General features: G+C 34.7%; 1 protein-coding gene across 1 annotated transcript; it reads right to left on the bottom strand.

Moving 5' to 3' along the window:
- Nucleotides 1–1,297: 1,297 nt before the first annotated feature.
- Nucleotides 1,298–12,239, bottom strand: Mmp13 (matrix metallopeptidase 13). The gene is made up of 10 exons (XM_078046933.1): nt 11,868–12,239; nt 11,536–11,777; nt 10,767–10,915; nt 10,465–10,590; nt 8,340–8,501; nt 6,899–7,016; nt 5,779–5,912; nt 4,602–4,761; nt 2,257–2,360; nt 1,298–1,587 (listed from the first exon to the last, which is right to left on the bottom strand). Exons 1-10 carry the CDS (start codon nt 11,985–11,987, stop codon nt 1,487–1,489), a joined length of 1,416 nt encoding a protein of 471 aa, XP_077903059.1. The 5' UTR covers nt 11,988–12,239; the 3' UTR covers nt 1,298–1,486.
- Between the last annotated feature and the right edge of the window lie 2,586 nt (nt 12,240–14,825).

The raw sequence follows: 14,825 nt of genomic DNA on the forward strand, positions 1-14,825 counted from the left end.
AAGAATTCAAGGCAGAGCGAGAAGTAGAACTCAATCTTCCTAACTCCAGCTCTTTCCACTTAGTTGCCAAATACTGTCAGCAAGGAGGATACTGAGGAATTGTGTGCTTCATCAAGGGAGGCTGGCCCAGAAGGAATGGCACCGTGCTGAGCAAACTGTATCAGAACTTTGACATAGCCCAGTACAATTAATTTTAAATTTAAATTCTGAGAGGGTGGGGAGAGTAAACTGCATTCACCAAGAAATATTGATAATAAATTATTTTGTGAGGAGGGATTAAAATTATACTTAAAAATAAAATTACCATATAAAAATGTCTGTTGAAAATATCTTTTTATTAGAAACATCATTAACACATTATAATACATTGTGCAAATATATATTTCATTTTTTTGCCTGAGTTTTTATGAACAAGATTTCTCAGCACAATAGTTCTTCCTCTGGGAGCCACTCATGTATTCAGCAAGTGCTCAGTGCCCTCCCAAGTGCTGAAGAATTGGGGGAAAAAAAGCAGAGAAAAACAGCACAGTCCCATATCTCAAGAGGATCACAGTCTAGTACACTATTTTCCTTATTTTGGATGTCTCTGTTTTAAAATGATTACTTCCAATTTGTAAGATATATTTTATTCCTTGCTAGTTAAGTCTTTAGAAGATAGCCTATATGTCCAAGGTAAACTGGACAATTAAAATAATTAGTTAAAATATGATCGAAACATAAATTTGAGTCTTAAATAATCAAGTGATTTATGGAAACGTAATGCTATCACCTAAATTATTTTGATAACAGTTTTAATTTTTTACTTTGTGACTTTGCAAAGCCCCAAAATGTTTTAATAGAAAGAGAGACCTTCTTTCTTGATCTTCTATCAATACACAGAGGAATATTTGTCTTATCTGAAAGCAATCCATTGCCAAAAGCAAACATTAAACAAAATCCAAAGCTGCATCTATGGTCCCCTTATTAGTCTTTGTCTCCTTTCTTTAGTAACTTTGATATTTTCTTAATGTTTGTATAAAGAGGGACATGTACATATGAATATTCTCAGTGTAAAACCCAAATTATCTCTTTGGAAAGTTGTCTACAAGTCTATTACTGGCATTTCCCTTTATTTCTATGATACACTTCTCAGAATGTTCATGTTTATACTATTTTGTACATTTTAATAAAGATGATTCATAATTATATGTGATTTACTTTTCTCAGTGACACACCATATTCCCACTTTTGGTGTGGGAAATACCATCAACTGTTGCTGCTATAGAGCCCACAGGAATCAGGTGATCCTTGGAGCTACTCAACTTCATTACTTCAAAATTCTTCAATGTGGTTCCAGCCACGCATAGTCATACAGATAATAAAAAAATGCACAAAGATAACTTATGAAAGCTTGTTCTCAGAACAAAGCTGTCCTCCCTTGCCCCACATTTCTGGAAGTATTATCCAAAGTGATCTCCAGGATTTAAATAACAATGTTTAAAGACACTTAACACCACAGTAATGAATTTGCTGGCATGACACGAACAATACGGTTACTCCAGATGCTATATTCAAACTGTATGGGTCCATTGAAAAAATAAATATAACCTACAAGAAAAAGACCATAAGGAAAATTTTAAAGTTTGAAAATAAAAAGGTTTTACTACAGTTAATCTTAAATATCCAATCTGTTAGAGTTAAATTATTTTTAACTTTGCAATTTTTATCTTTTTAAATCCTACTAACATTTTAATGTCTTGCTTGTAAGTTTAAAAGAGATAAATGTTCTCAGATCTTCTAAAATACCACCTAGAATTCATTGTCTTACCATGAATTCCAATTTCGATGCTAGAAATACTTATATTAGTTATTTGTTGTAAGTTAGGGATAATATTTCCTTTCATAATTAAAGCAAAAAGTCATATAAATTATTGGTTGTTAGGAGCCTTTATTTATAAATTACCCCCACTCCATTCCTAGTTTAAATTCTGGCAATAGCCTTTCCATCTTGGCATTTTTACGTATAATTTAAGGTAATATATAGAGTTTGGCATGACTTTTTTACAGAATTAGCAATAATTAAAATTTTCATTTTTTTCTAAGCAACTTATTTTTTTGTTTGTGCTCTGTGTAAGTAGTCACTCAAGAATAATTAATGACTTAACTGCCATATATTTAATAGCACATCTAAGTCCTATATTAAAACCCTTTGTACAGAAAAGAGTTTTAAGGAGCTGCAGAAGCTCTTGTTGAAGTTTAATGCAATATAATAATTACCATTTTTCTCATATACAGCATCCACTTTATCGCCAATTCCTGGGAATTCCTCCTCTATCAGTCTGGGATAGTCTTTGTCCATGATATGATTAGTATCATCATATCTATTTAATAAGAAAAAGAAATTCTTAAGTAAGTTCTAGTTCTTAAAAATGATTTAAGCCCATTGAAGGGGTGTAAACCTGCAATCCCAGCTACTTGGGAGACTGAAGCAGCAGGATCTCAAGTTTAAGGCCAGCCTGGGCAACAGAGGGAGAACCCACCTCAAAACAAAACAATTTTAGATATAATACAATGGATTCAATGGTACCTTTCAGAACAGACAAGTTTTAAAATATCTGATAGTTTCTTTTTAATTAGTAATGAATGCTTGATGAGTATTTGTTGACCTTTTTAAAGGTCATCTTTGTAAGGATAATTACAAGCTTATTTCCACTTTACAAATTTTGTACCTGATATAAAAGCATGTCATTAGGATGGCATTCTTAGAATGAAAAAATATACTTCACTGAATACATATATTCATTGAATAATTGTCTATTGATCTTCTACTATGTGTAAAATAACTTGCTAAGTACAGTAATGGATATAAAAATATTTAAGGTTTAAATTCAGCACTAAAATGTTATAAGGGCTTAAGACAGTAAAGATTGAAAGGAGAGAATAGGTTTTCCCATGCATAACTGTATATTCTACATTTCTTCTTCCCTGTCACCACCACACCCTGGCCAACCGAATACATTCTGAAATTAACCTAAAAAAATAGTATCCTTTAAGGTGCTATTGTTACTGATGGGAGCCTTTTATATCCTCGAAGTATATCCTAATAGGTAAATGGTAAGAATTCCTGACCCATCAAGAAAGCTTAGACATATGACATATACACACAATTACAGCATCAGGCTCTTTTGTGTGTGTGTGTGTGTGTGTGTGTGTGTGTGTGTGTGTGTGTGTGTTACTGGGGTTGGAACCCATGGCTTTGCTACGTTAAGCAATGCTCTGCCTCTAAGCTGCATCCCCAGCTCAACACTAGGCATTATAAGGTAAGCATTTTAAGGTAAGTAAGTTAAGCACCATAAGAGAGTAAACAGAAAATGTCATGACTGTACAGGAAAAGGGGAGATAACCTCTGAGTGGAGTGTTCAAAAATTCTGTAGACAAAATAATACTTCAAATATTTCAGATAGTTAGAGTTTTAAGAGGGAGAGATGAAAGGAAGAAAATTATGTAAGAGAAGTTGAGGGGGATATAAAAGCACAGTATGTTTGAGATCTGATAAGCAATTCATCCTGACTGAACCATAGAGTTCTTCCAGAGTGTAGGAAATGGAAAGTTGAACTAGATAGAAGCTGTCAGTAATTTTTAGAGAGGTACAAATTTAATTATCAGAAAAAAATAATTCAAAAGACAAAGATGATACACACAGGAAGATGTATATAGTATATAGTTGTGCATGTGTGTGTGTGCCTGTGTGTATGTAGAAATAGAATAAAGCATCCATTCTAAACATTTTGAGTGTGGAGTTCCTTGATATATTGTCATTCCCCATTGTAGAAATGGATCTTGGCTCCTAAATGTTGCTCAGTGCTGCCTGAACCTTTAAATATCTTGTAAATATTCCAGTTCCATTTTCCCTTCAGAAATTTGACTTTACAAACTATGGGCCCATCAGCTTACTGGTCACCCTTTCTAGTGGATCAGCTGATTCTACAAACATGGAGCCTTTTCTCAATTAATCATTACCTGTACCCATTCTGGTGTCCTCTCTAACCTCTGAAAATAGAACCACTTATAAATTAAGAGGTGGTGACAAGAAAGAGAGTCCAGATAAAAGATTAAAAATAATAAAGGTACCAAAGTAAAAGTAGCAGTTTGCCATATTTGAGGCATAATAAATGGCTAAGAAAGAAAAGATCGGTTGGGATGTGGCTCAAGCGGTAGCGCACTCGCCTGGCATGCATGCGGCCCGGGTTCCATCCTCAGCACCACATACCAACAAAGATGTTGTGTCCACCGAGAACTAAAAAATAAATATTACCAAAAAAATTCTCTCTCTCTCTCTCTCTCTCTCTCTCTCTCTCTCTCTCTCTCTCTCTCTCTCTCTTTCCTTAAAAAAAGAAAAGAGTGGTTGAGAAGAGGTGGGTAGAGTGTGTGTATTTAAGAGAGATTAAGATTTTAAACATGTCTGGAGCCCATGCAGGAGCTTACATGGAACAGAAAGAAATGAGTGACTGGTATGAAATTTAAAATAATATGGTGAGATAATCACTTAGAGTAGTGGCAGATGTTTGAGGCTTGCTTTGTCCCCATTACACAAGATGGGACAGTGCATATTGTTGTCTTACCTCCAGACCTGGTTTCCCGAGAAGAAGAGGGTCTTGCCCGTGTTCTCAAAATGAACAGCAGCACTTATCTTCTTAACCTCTTTAGGAAAACCCAGTTCAGATATTTTTTTGGGATAACCTTCCAGAATGTCATAACCATTAAGAGCCCAAAATTTTCTACCTAGAAGAAGTGAAAAAAATAGTTTTAGTGTAAATAAAATCTATTAGGACTCACATGTGTGGATATTTACTTAAAAAAAATACTATATTTCAGAAATAAAATATTCAGTGTTCATGGTCACAGTGTTTATGAAACATAGAGATATAAGCATTATTCCAATAAAAATTAGTGTTTAAGACCCTAACTTCCTAGTTCTGAATATAGCCAACTAGATATCAAAATTAATTTGGCAATTTATTACCTCTGAATATTGTTTAGAGATGGGTAAAAAATCCTTATTTGACTATACAGCACAATAGTAAATTGAAAATACATATTTTATACCAGTTAGAAAGTGATTTCTTTCTCTAAAAAGTAACTTCATTATTACATTAGTTATAGTAGTCAAATAATAAAAATAATATGAGTAGAATTTAGATAAACATAGCATTAAATTGTGGTCATGAAGACAGAATAGCAATTTGGAAATTTTTCATGATTTTATATCAACAGAATAAGTAGAATTTAAACCTGTATCTATGCTTTGAAACCAAATATGTAAACAATATGTATTAAATATGGTGAAGGACTAGAAAAGAAAGTGAGAACATAATAAAATGAACTTGTTTACAGAAAGGGGAAGTATAGTTAACATTTTTTTCACTATTTCAAAATGTACAATGTTATGGTTTTTCAGTAAGCAATATATAGAGATTTTTTTTTTCAGTGCTAATGATGGAAGTCTCAGCAAGAGATCTACCACTGAGCTACCTCTCCAGCCCCCAGTAAGCAACTTTTAAGAGAAACCACGAGAAAAAAAAATTGAAATTATGGATATGATGCAAATAGATATGATAGCTAATAAGATAGAACTCTTGCATATCAAATTTAGGGATATTTGGTAGAATGGTCAGGTGGTTTTTGGTTTTCATCTGATCCTTAATTTAGGTGTATTTCTGGTAGTGATCATTTTATTAAGTCTCAAGTCTATCACTGTCTCTCCTGGTCATGTGGAAGGCCTCACCTTGGATGGCTTACCTCGGAAGATGAATATAAGGTCGTGAGAAGGATGTTCATATGCAGCATCGACACGATTGGGCAGTTCTGGCCAAAATGATTTTGTCAAAAACAGCTCTGCATCAACCTGCTGAGGGTGCAGGCGCCAGAAAAATCTAGCACAAGAATAGAAAGACATAATTTTCTATCATATTTTAAGTGCAATATTTCTATCCTGCAAGCCACCTCTCTCCACATCAACACAATTAACACAACTGTCCCCTAGCACCTGTGAAGGGAAAAAAGTTCCATATTCCTTTAAGGATAGTTTTAAGTTTTGGTTATCCTAATGCTAGCCTAAAGTATTCAAGTTTAAAATGTCACAGAGCTTTAGTGAAAGCTCTGAGTCTTTTTGTGGGTTGACATGATGCTTTTTTCTTGTTTTGTAAATCTTGCAAGTGGCAAGCAATATGCCAGGCACTGTGTTGGGCTCTAGAAAAAAAAAAAACATGAATACACAAGCTATGTCTTCCATGTTGTTCCATGTAGTTTTCACATTATCTCACTGATAATGTGAGAAAGCACCAGAGCACAATGTAATTAGACTTGTGTGAAAGATGGTGGGAATGCTATTGGATCAAAATGAGGGGGCAGCTAATGGATTAGTGAACAGATAAACAAATGAGCATCGTACAACAATTTAGAAATTGAAAACTAATGTTTCAATGTTCATACCTATAAATTTATGTTGCAAAGCATTCCCCCTCTCAAATTCCAGCCTAGGTATCTGAAATCAAAGTCTTTCCATGCCAAAAGGAATTCTTATGGACATTAATGAGTAATATTTTACTAATTCAGTAATTACTCTCAGTATCTGTCTGTTTTTCAAATAAATTGGATTACTTACTTTACTTTGTTGTCTTTATAAGAAAGATAATCAAAGATGTAAAAGAAGCTGCTCAATGTTAGGATTATCCATTGGAAAGGAAAGTGTCTATGCATCAGTCATTTATTGGATATGCAACATGTAAACAAACTGCCCAAAAGTCTATTCTTTTCCCTGTTAGACTCTAGAAGTTTGACTGCATGTTTTGGCAGTTTGCAAACATGGCCATGCAAATGTTTGTCACATACAGATTTGATGAAAGACTCTCAAGAGTACCTGTCTTTAAAGATCATTGTTTCTCCTCGGAGACTGGTAATGGCATCAAGGGATAAGGAGGGGTCACATTTGTCTGGTGTTTTGGGATGTTTAGGGTTAGGATCTTCATCTCCTGGACCTGCAGTTGTGAAATAAATGGCAGAAGTTACTGAGTATGACCACTCCTGATGACCTGGGTCACAGCACAACAGGCTGATCCTGCTAATGGAGAGAAAGAATGGATTCCCTCCAAGGAGGGCAGTAAGTCCTGAAGCTCCTACATAATGGTAATCCTACCTTCTTTCTCCAGGGTTACCAAGGTCTTGCAGGGGGACTACCTCTCTGCTTTCATCCTTCAACAAACCTTCAGACTATGCTGAACTACAAATTAATTTTTTTATCTGATAGATATGAGAAAAAAGCAAAAGACTGAGAAAAATTCCTCCATACTTTGTATCACCAATTGACAAACTGTTCTTGAGAAACATATTTCTCTTAAAGCCATTTCTGATGACATGCTATGCCTGTGATAGCCCTCAAAGCGGCTCCTTCTCCTGACTATTTTTTCAACTGTCAATATCAGCTTATGTTGCGTCACCAGTTTGCCACAGTGCATTGCATCTCAGTGACAAGCCAGCCTGCAGCAAGTCTGATGTGATTTGCACATGGTTATAACTCTTCCACCAGCTCACACAGCAGTGCACAGCAGTAACCCTACAGTGTTTTATCTAATTTTATTACCAGTCCCTTATTCACAATATAGTAAAAATAAAAATTGCAAAATAAAATGGAAAATTCCATTGGCCACCTTCAAGTTCTTGCCTTTGCTTACACTAGCTATAATAGTGAATTTAAATCTGGGTGGGGAGGAATTATGGATTGAGGAGACATGAGCAAGTTTTCTGAGCTCTTTGCTCCAGATATGTTTAGACTAATGACTGCATGGTGGTTTTCATTCTATTTATGGCAGGTAATCTATAAATAAATGTTTTGGCTAAGATTTAAATGTTTTGTAAATATTATGGAAAAATTGGAAGAATAAAAGGAGGGATTTCTTCACTGTCGTTGTAATTGTTGGTTAAAATCTACTGAAGTTCACAAGAGTGATTTCTACTATGACAATTAGACTAGTCGAAAGAATATCAAGAATTTATAACTGCTGTCACCATCAACTGTGTTACTATAGGTGTACTAAACTCTAACAGGCTTAGTTGCTTCATTGGTTAAATGGGAAATAAAATATTTTCCTTTTTCATGGTAGAGGTATTTTGAGGGTATGTAATGTATCTGACAATGTATAAAATACAAATACAGAAATTATATTATGCAAAGAAAGCGTAGAGAATGAAATATTTTCTCCTTGGACAATTTAGAAAGAAAAAAATGCATGCATCTATTCTACTTATGTAACTAATTTTATAACTGATTCTATTCTGTTTTTATAGCTGATAAATTAAGTCACCATAGAGAGACTGGATTCCTTGAACATCATCATCAGGAAGCATGAAATGGCTTTTTCCAGTGTAGGTGTAGATGGGAAACATGAGGGCTCCTGGGTCCTTGGAGTGGTCAAGACCTAAGGAGTGACCAAACTCATGGGCAGCTACAAGAAACAAGTTGTAGCCTGTAAGAAAACAAAGAAACAGTGAGAAAAAAAGGAATTTCAGTCAATGAAGGAAATATTTTTTCCATCTTACTTTTCTCTTTCTTCATTATCTTGTTCTCTTTTAAAAATTAATATCCAGTGGCTTGAAGAAAAATTCAAAGTATTGAATTTATGGTTCTCTTTGATTATAGTTGCCTACATAATTAATCAGTTACCTACAGCAATATCAACAGATTGCTCTTATATAATTATTAGTCAATAAGGATTTACTGTGAATACAATAGGAATCCTGATATGCTATTTTTATTCTTAGGTCAGAGGAGGAAAGTGGACAGAAATCACCTTAAATTAGAAGTAGGGAAATCACATAGAGCCTTGCCTCGCTAATATGCAGTCTAGAACAGCATCCGAACAGGAGGCAGCATCCAAGAGATAATGACCAAGTATAGAGAACACATCAACTAGGGTCTCTGGTTATACACTTGGGAACAAATTCCAACCAAATGATTCTTTCCAGAATTTTTCTAGACTATAGAGTTTATAATACCAGAAACTATGTATGACTGAGCATTTCCCCTGTACTCTAGAATATGAGTATGTCACTGTTGTCATGGTTTCCTCTAGACATTCTTTTTGTCAATTTTTAGCTTCCTAATATTGATACTTTAGATAGGGGAGAAAAAGGATAATAAAACATTAAAAGAAAAATAAGATGTGTCAGGCAATAGGGATATTTACTTCTTCTTAGAATACATGAAAGCTGGAGCCAGTGGCTTCAGTTCTACCTTAAATACCCTGTTATCACAGCCTGTACATGAAGAGACTGAACTAAGTTAGTAAATTCTGCACATACACATACAGAGGTCACATGATCTAAATAAGTAGTTCTTTACTAAAGTGACCAGTAATGCATACCTTTCTTGGCCTTCAACTGAAAACTTATTCCAGATTTATTTTTGGAAGTTTTCATTTATTTCAGTTATATATGTTTCAAATGCAGAACTTTTATAGGAATCTAAATCTGAGTCTTACTGTAATTCTGTCTTAACACTAGTTAGTGTTGTTCTTTCTTCCCAAGGTCATTCTCACCTATGAAAGACTCAAATATGTGAATTAGTGAATTTTCACTCTTTCCTTTAGAGGCACTGGTGTTGAGACTCTGATCATTTAAGGCCCAGTTTTACTTGGGAAAAATAATCCTTTATATTTCAATGAACATTAAAAATCAGCTGTCTATAAAGATTGCCTCTAGTTGCCCTAAATTAGAATCTCTCTAGTTCCAAAATTAAACTCTCTTTGAAAAATTCTGTGATTTTTCTTCCTAAATTTGCATTGTAATTAATTTGAGCTTTGAAGATTCAATGACTAAATAAATGCATTCCACAATCCATTTCATTTTCCTCTTGTAAATACATCCTTCATCTTATCTGTCTCAGTGCATTTAAAGACATTATCTTGATTTCTCAAAGCAGTGTTTATAAAATGAGTGCTGTAGGCAAATCTGAAGCAAGTAACTCATGCAATAAGGAACAGAAAGTTGTCTGAACTCATGTCATTAATATTTCTACAAAGGAAAAAATCTATTTCAATTCCCATGCAATTCAGTTATGACCCATAGATGGAGTCCTAATGACTTTTAGATATAAATTTATGTAAACTATACTTCTTCAACATGCAAAAAAGGGAACCCACAATAAAATTTCCTTTGCTGACAGAGAAGACATTTTAGTCAGACTTCTAAGTTAGTATCCCTCAAATCAGGATGATAAAGTAATACATATTATCCATTTTTTCACATTCACAATTTATTTGTAGAAATGTCTCTTGTAGAGATACTAACAAGAATAAGATTGTTTTAATTTATTTATTTTAGAAAATATAATCAAATGCTAAATACAATTTATTTTATGCTTCTTCACTTTGTAGGAATATGTTTGCTGTGTAATCTAATACATTAATTCATCTGTATAAAAAACATTACCTTTAGAACTACTGGTCCAGTCTTCATCATCATCAAAATGGGCATCTCCTCCATAGTTTGGTCCAGGAGGAAAAGCATGAGCCAGCAGACCAGAGGGTCCATCAAATGGGTAGAAGTCTCCATGCTCTACAAACAGAAGGGAGAGTCAGAATCTGAGCATGCCCAGTAGAACCTGGCACAGGTGCTTGCTCAACTTTTGTTAAATGCTATAAACTTAATGAATGACTAGAAGAAGGAATAAAAATAGAACCGATTAAGGATTAGAATATTAAAACATTTCAGAAATGATTCTGCCTCATTACCTTTAGTTCCAAAAGAGATCATGATGTCTGCTGTGCCATCATGGAGTCTGGTAAAATTCAAAGGTGTCACATCGGACCACACTTTGAAGGCTTTTTTAAATGCCTTCTCCACTTCAGAATGAGTCATATCAGGGGTATAATTCACAATTCTATTCAACAGAGAAAGTTTCAATTAAATTTTGGAAAGTTAGAGTTATTTTACAATACACTTTCTTGAAACATTGCTTTTCAACTAAAATGCAATGTCTTTTTTAAAAGTTCTACTATAGGTAGAATTTATTAGTTATGGTGATATCCAAGGATAAAAAGTTAAGAATTCAATTAGACATTTGAGCATCTCCATATGTTTGACCATGTGGCTTCTTAAAGTATTCAGACATATAATAGAACTTATTTTGCATGCTAAAAGTTTGGAATTATATCAATATAGCCAAATTAAATAAAATACCTCTGTAAAACTTCTAACAAGAGTGGAACCTTTTATCTTTAGCTCTATGATAATAAATGCGACTGATGTCCTATTTTTGCAAGTTTTATTGAATTTATTTTTACTTTTATTTTGGTTTTGAGATGTTCCCTGAAAAGTAATGTTGGATTATAACATTACAATTATTGATGTTATGAGACATTCCCAGCAGCAGTCTTAAAACCATTTCTAGACTTAAGTACTTAACTTCCAATTAAATATTTAAGGTCGACTTAATATTAGACATTTACTACCAGAAGAAAAAACTAGCAAATATCAAGGAAATGTAGTTCTGTCATTTACCTGTAGGTTAAATTCGTTTGGGACCATTTGAGAGTCCGAGGGAAAACATTATATTCGCCCACATCAGGGACCCCGCATCTTGGTTTTTTCATGATATCTAAGGTGCTATCGTCCAGTTTGCCCGTCACCTCTAAGCCAAAGAAAGACTGCATTTCTCGGAGCCTGTCCACCATGGAGCTTGCTGCATTCTTCTTCAGGATTCCCGCAAGATTTGAAGGATGGTAATAAGATTTCAAGTAGTGCTGAAAAAAAGAGACCCAAATCAGCTGGTTTTAAAAGGAGAAGGAATTTAAGAGCTGGGCTACATCCTCAGGATGGGTAAGTTACTCTACCTCTGCAAACTGGAGGTCTTCCTCAGACAAGTCTTCATCATCATCACCACTGGGGAGGGGCAGGGCCCGACAGTGAGTCCAGCTCAAGAGGAGGAAGGCAGCCAGGACACCTGGGTGCATCTTGAATGGCTGTGCCTGGAGTCTGCTGCCTTTCCACTGGCAAATATCTTTACTTTTATAGGCCTGCGATGTTGAGTCATCATTCCTGGGTGTCTCAACTTCCTCAGCAGTCAAAGGTAAGCATGCTTACATGGCGACTTTTTTTTTATTATTTTCTTCCTCCCGAGTGTGGTTTGTGGCAGAATTTGAGGGAAATATAAAATGAGGGCATCTCTTGTTTCAGCAGAGTCACAAAACCATCTGGCAAAATAAACTCCCTCAGCATATTTATGGATACTGTGGGAAGAAGCAGAGAGTAGCACATTTTTTCACTTCACTCTGCAAAAATGTTTTCTTCTTTCTGTAGGAAAGCAGCTGCTTTGGCTTTTTCAGATAAGAATATCAAGGTGATATGTTTACTCCCATAAAGAGAAACCTAGACCTGCACCAAGAATGCTTACAGCCTTCTGAGTTCTAAACTACATTCCCTTTTAAGAGCAACTGTAGGGAGAAATACTGTTTACCTGAGGGCTGTGGAATTGCACAAGAACCAAGCTTCAATCCTCAGATGTAGTAAGGGATTGAATCCCAAGGTCAGATTTACACACACTGGCATGCCCTTTCAATGAATATGGAGTCCTGCACAAATTTCCTACAAGTCCAGGCAGAAGTAGAATAATTATAATAGCATACAACAACTCTAATGATTAGGAATATATATTGAGAGATCGCTGCATACTACATTTAAAGGCCATTATCTCTTTTAATCCTTACAACACCCTAGGCAGGTACTCTGAGAAGGCTTGTTTTCCATCTTACAGGTGAAAACTATGAGACGAAGAGAAGGCAAATGTCATAAGACTATCAGAATTTAAACCCAGGACATGTCATGGTACTATCAGAATTTAAACCCAGGACAGTCAACTCAACACTCCATGTTCATAAGCACTATCCAGTATCGCTTCTACCCTGTCGCTTTTCAGACATTTTCTTAAAAACCAAGGTGCTTGGTTCTCACACCTCTGGAAGTGCCCAGGAAAACAAGAGCTGTAAGTAAGCACATGGTCAGTTTAAATTTTGTCAAATTTCATTTTTACATTTGAACAATAAAAGTACCATTGGTCCAATAACTCAGAAAAACAGTTTTAGAGTCCTCTATTATACAACTGTTCTTCTTTTCAAAGCTCTATACATTCAGTACCATGAAATCAAAATGCCATGATCGGCCCCCTGTAGATGTAAATGGGTAGTCCCCTGTAGATGTACACAGAGTATGTATCGTCTGTGTTGAAAATATGCTATTACATATTGTGTAATATTCTGTAATATTTTTAGTAGAGATAAAATAAATGATTGAACGTGCAAGTTAATTTAAGTGATCAAGAGTCAAAAAGAAAAAGAAGCTCAAAGACATATTAAGACAAAGAAAAGAAGCATGAGTAGAGATTTAGAGCATGTAGGAAAGGGTTAAAATGTGGATTAAAATGCTATAATCTAGAGTAGGCAGTACCTTAGAGAAAACCAATAAAGACTATGAAATAAAAGCAATCAGTTGAAGGAACTCTATTATGCTTTTATCCAAAACACAGACAAATACACCCTAAGAATAGACTGTTTCCAATGAGTTCAAGATTAAATCTGGGCTCAATCAGAAAAAAAAAAAAAAAAAAAAAAAAAAAAAGCCTATCCATCATGGAGCTTACTGCATTCTTCTTCAGAAGAATTCTTCTTTAGAACATTTTTTCAGTGTTTGAAATTGGGGGAAAAATAACAAAACAGGCTACTCATTCTCATATGTTTGGGGGTATTTGTAGAAATGTAATCATTCTAAAAGAAAAGAAATCTTTTGAGTTATCAAATCAATGAATATCATTTGAGCATCAACTTCGAAGGATATTATTGAAGTCACTATGACAATGGAATGAAGGGTAAGATGAGAATTTTTTTAACAGGATTATTACACTATTACCTCCTTCAAAAAAACCTTCTAAAGAGAAACAAGGACAAATGCCACTGTTTCTCAACTTTAAAAGTAATTATGAAAAAATAATTATGAAACAGCTTTAGTATTTTATTAGTTATATAAAAGAGAAATCAGAGGTTACTGAAAATATGCTATCACATATTCCATAATATTTTTAGTAGAGATAAGGAAAAATCCTCCAGAATATTGAAATAAACGTTGATTCCTTAAGAGAACAAAACACTTTGTCTATAGGGAATTGTTCATGGAGGAGTGGTGTTAGACTGCTGATAGGATGTGTCACCACTTTGTAATGTGTTGGCAGCCTGCTTGTCAACACAAGTGCTTATCACAGGTGGTTAATTGTAAAAATGAAAGCCAGGCCTTCTGGTTATCACTGGTGAAATGGCTGTGGTTTTGAATGTCACCTTTAACGTATTGGGGCTGAGTTGGTATTTAAAAATGGTTCTAACCCGCCCACTGAATCACTGGGAAACTTAAAAACCTGTAAAATGAGCAAACAAAATTGGACAGATTAGTAGTAGGTATCTACCACTGATTCAGACATAAGCAATACGGGACTTTTTAAAACACAGATCACCACCAGTTTCTAAATTGAGAGTATCACCCAAACGAGAAACAAAAGTGTCCATGAGCAACTGTTTTGTAAAGCACAGGGTACACTCAGATTAAGTATAACCAAATTGGTCACTTGAGATGGTCTAAAATATAAAAATTCTGTAAATCGAAGAATCCTGAAGTTCAAGAGCATGTTTTGATTAGAGTATGTATTGCCTGTGTTGACAATGTCCGTAGTATCTTTATTTGTAAATGATAAGTGATTTGACTCTGCAACTGCATGAGTTTTTGTGAACACTCTGAAGGTTGCCTTATTC

This window comes from Ictidomys tridecemlineatus, chromosome 4, assembly GCF_052094955.1.
Source record: "Ictidomys tridecemlineatus isolate mIctTri1 chromosome 4, mIctTri1.hap1, whole genome shotgun sequence".
NCBI classification, from domain to species: domain Eukaryota; kingdom Metazoa; phylum Chordata; class Mammalia; order Rodentia; family Sciuridae; genus Ictidomys; species Ictidomys tridecemlineatus.

Excerpts from the sequence above, each read along its gene's own strand:
- Mmp13 (XM_078046933.1), bottom strand. The coding sequence starts at position 11,987 with ATGCACCCAGGTGTCCTGGCTGCCTTCCTCCTCTTGAGCTGGACTCAC. Across the intron at positions 10,916-11,535 it reads CAAACGAATTTAACCTACAG|AATTGTGAATTATACCCCTG; the intron begins GTAAATGACAGA and ends TCTGTTGAATAG. Across the intron at positions 8,502-10,464 it reads CTGGACCAGTAGTTCTAAAG|GCTACAACTTGTTTCTTGTA; the intron begins GTAATGTTTTTT and ends GTTTTCTTACAG.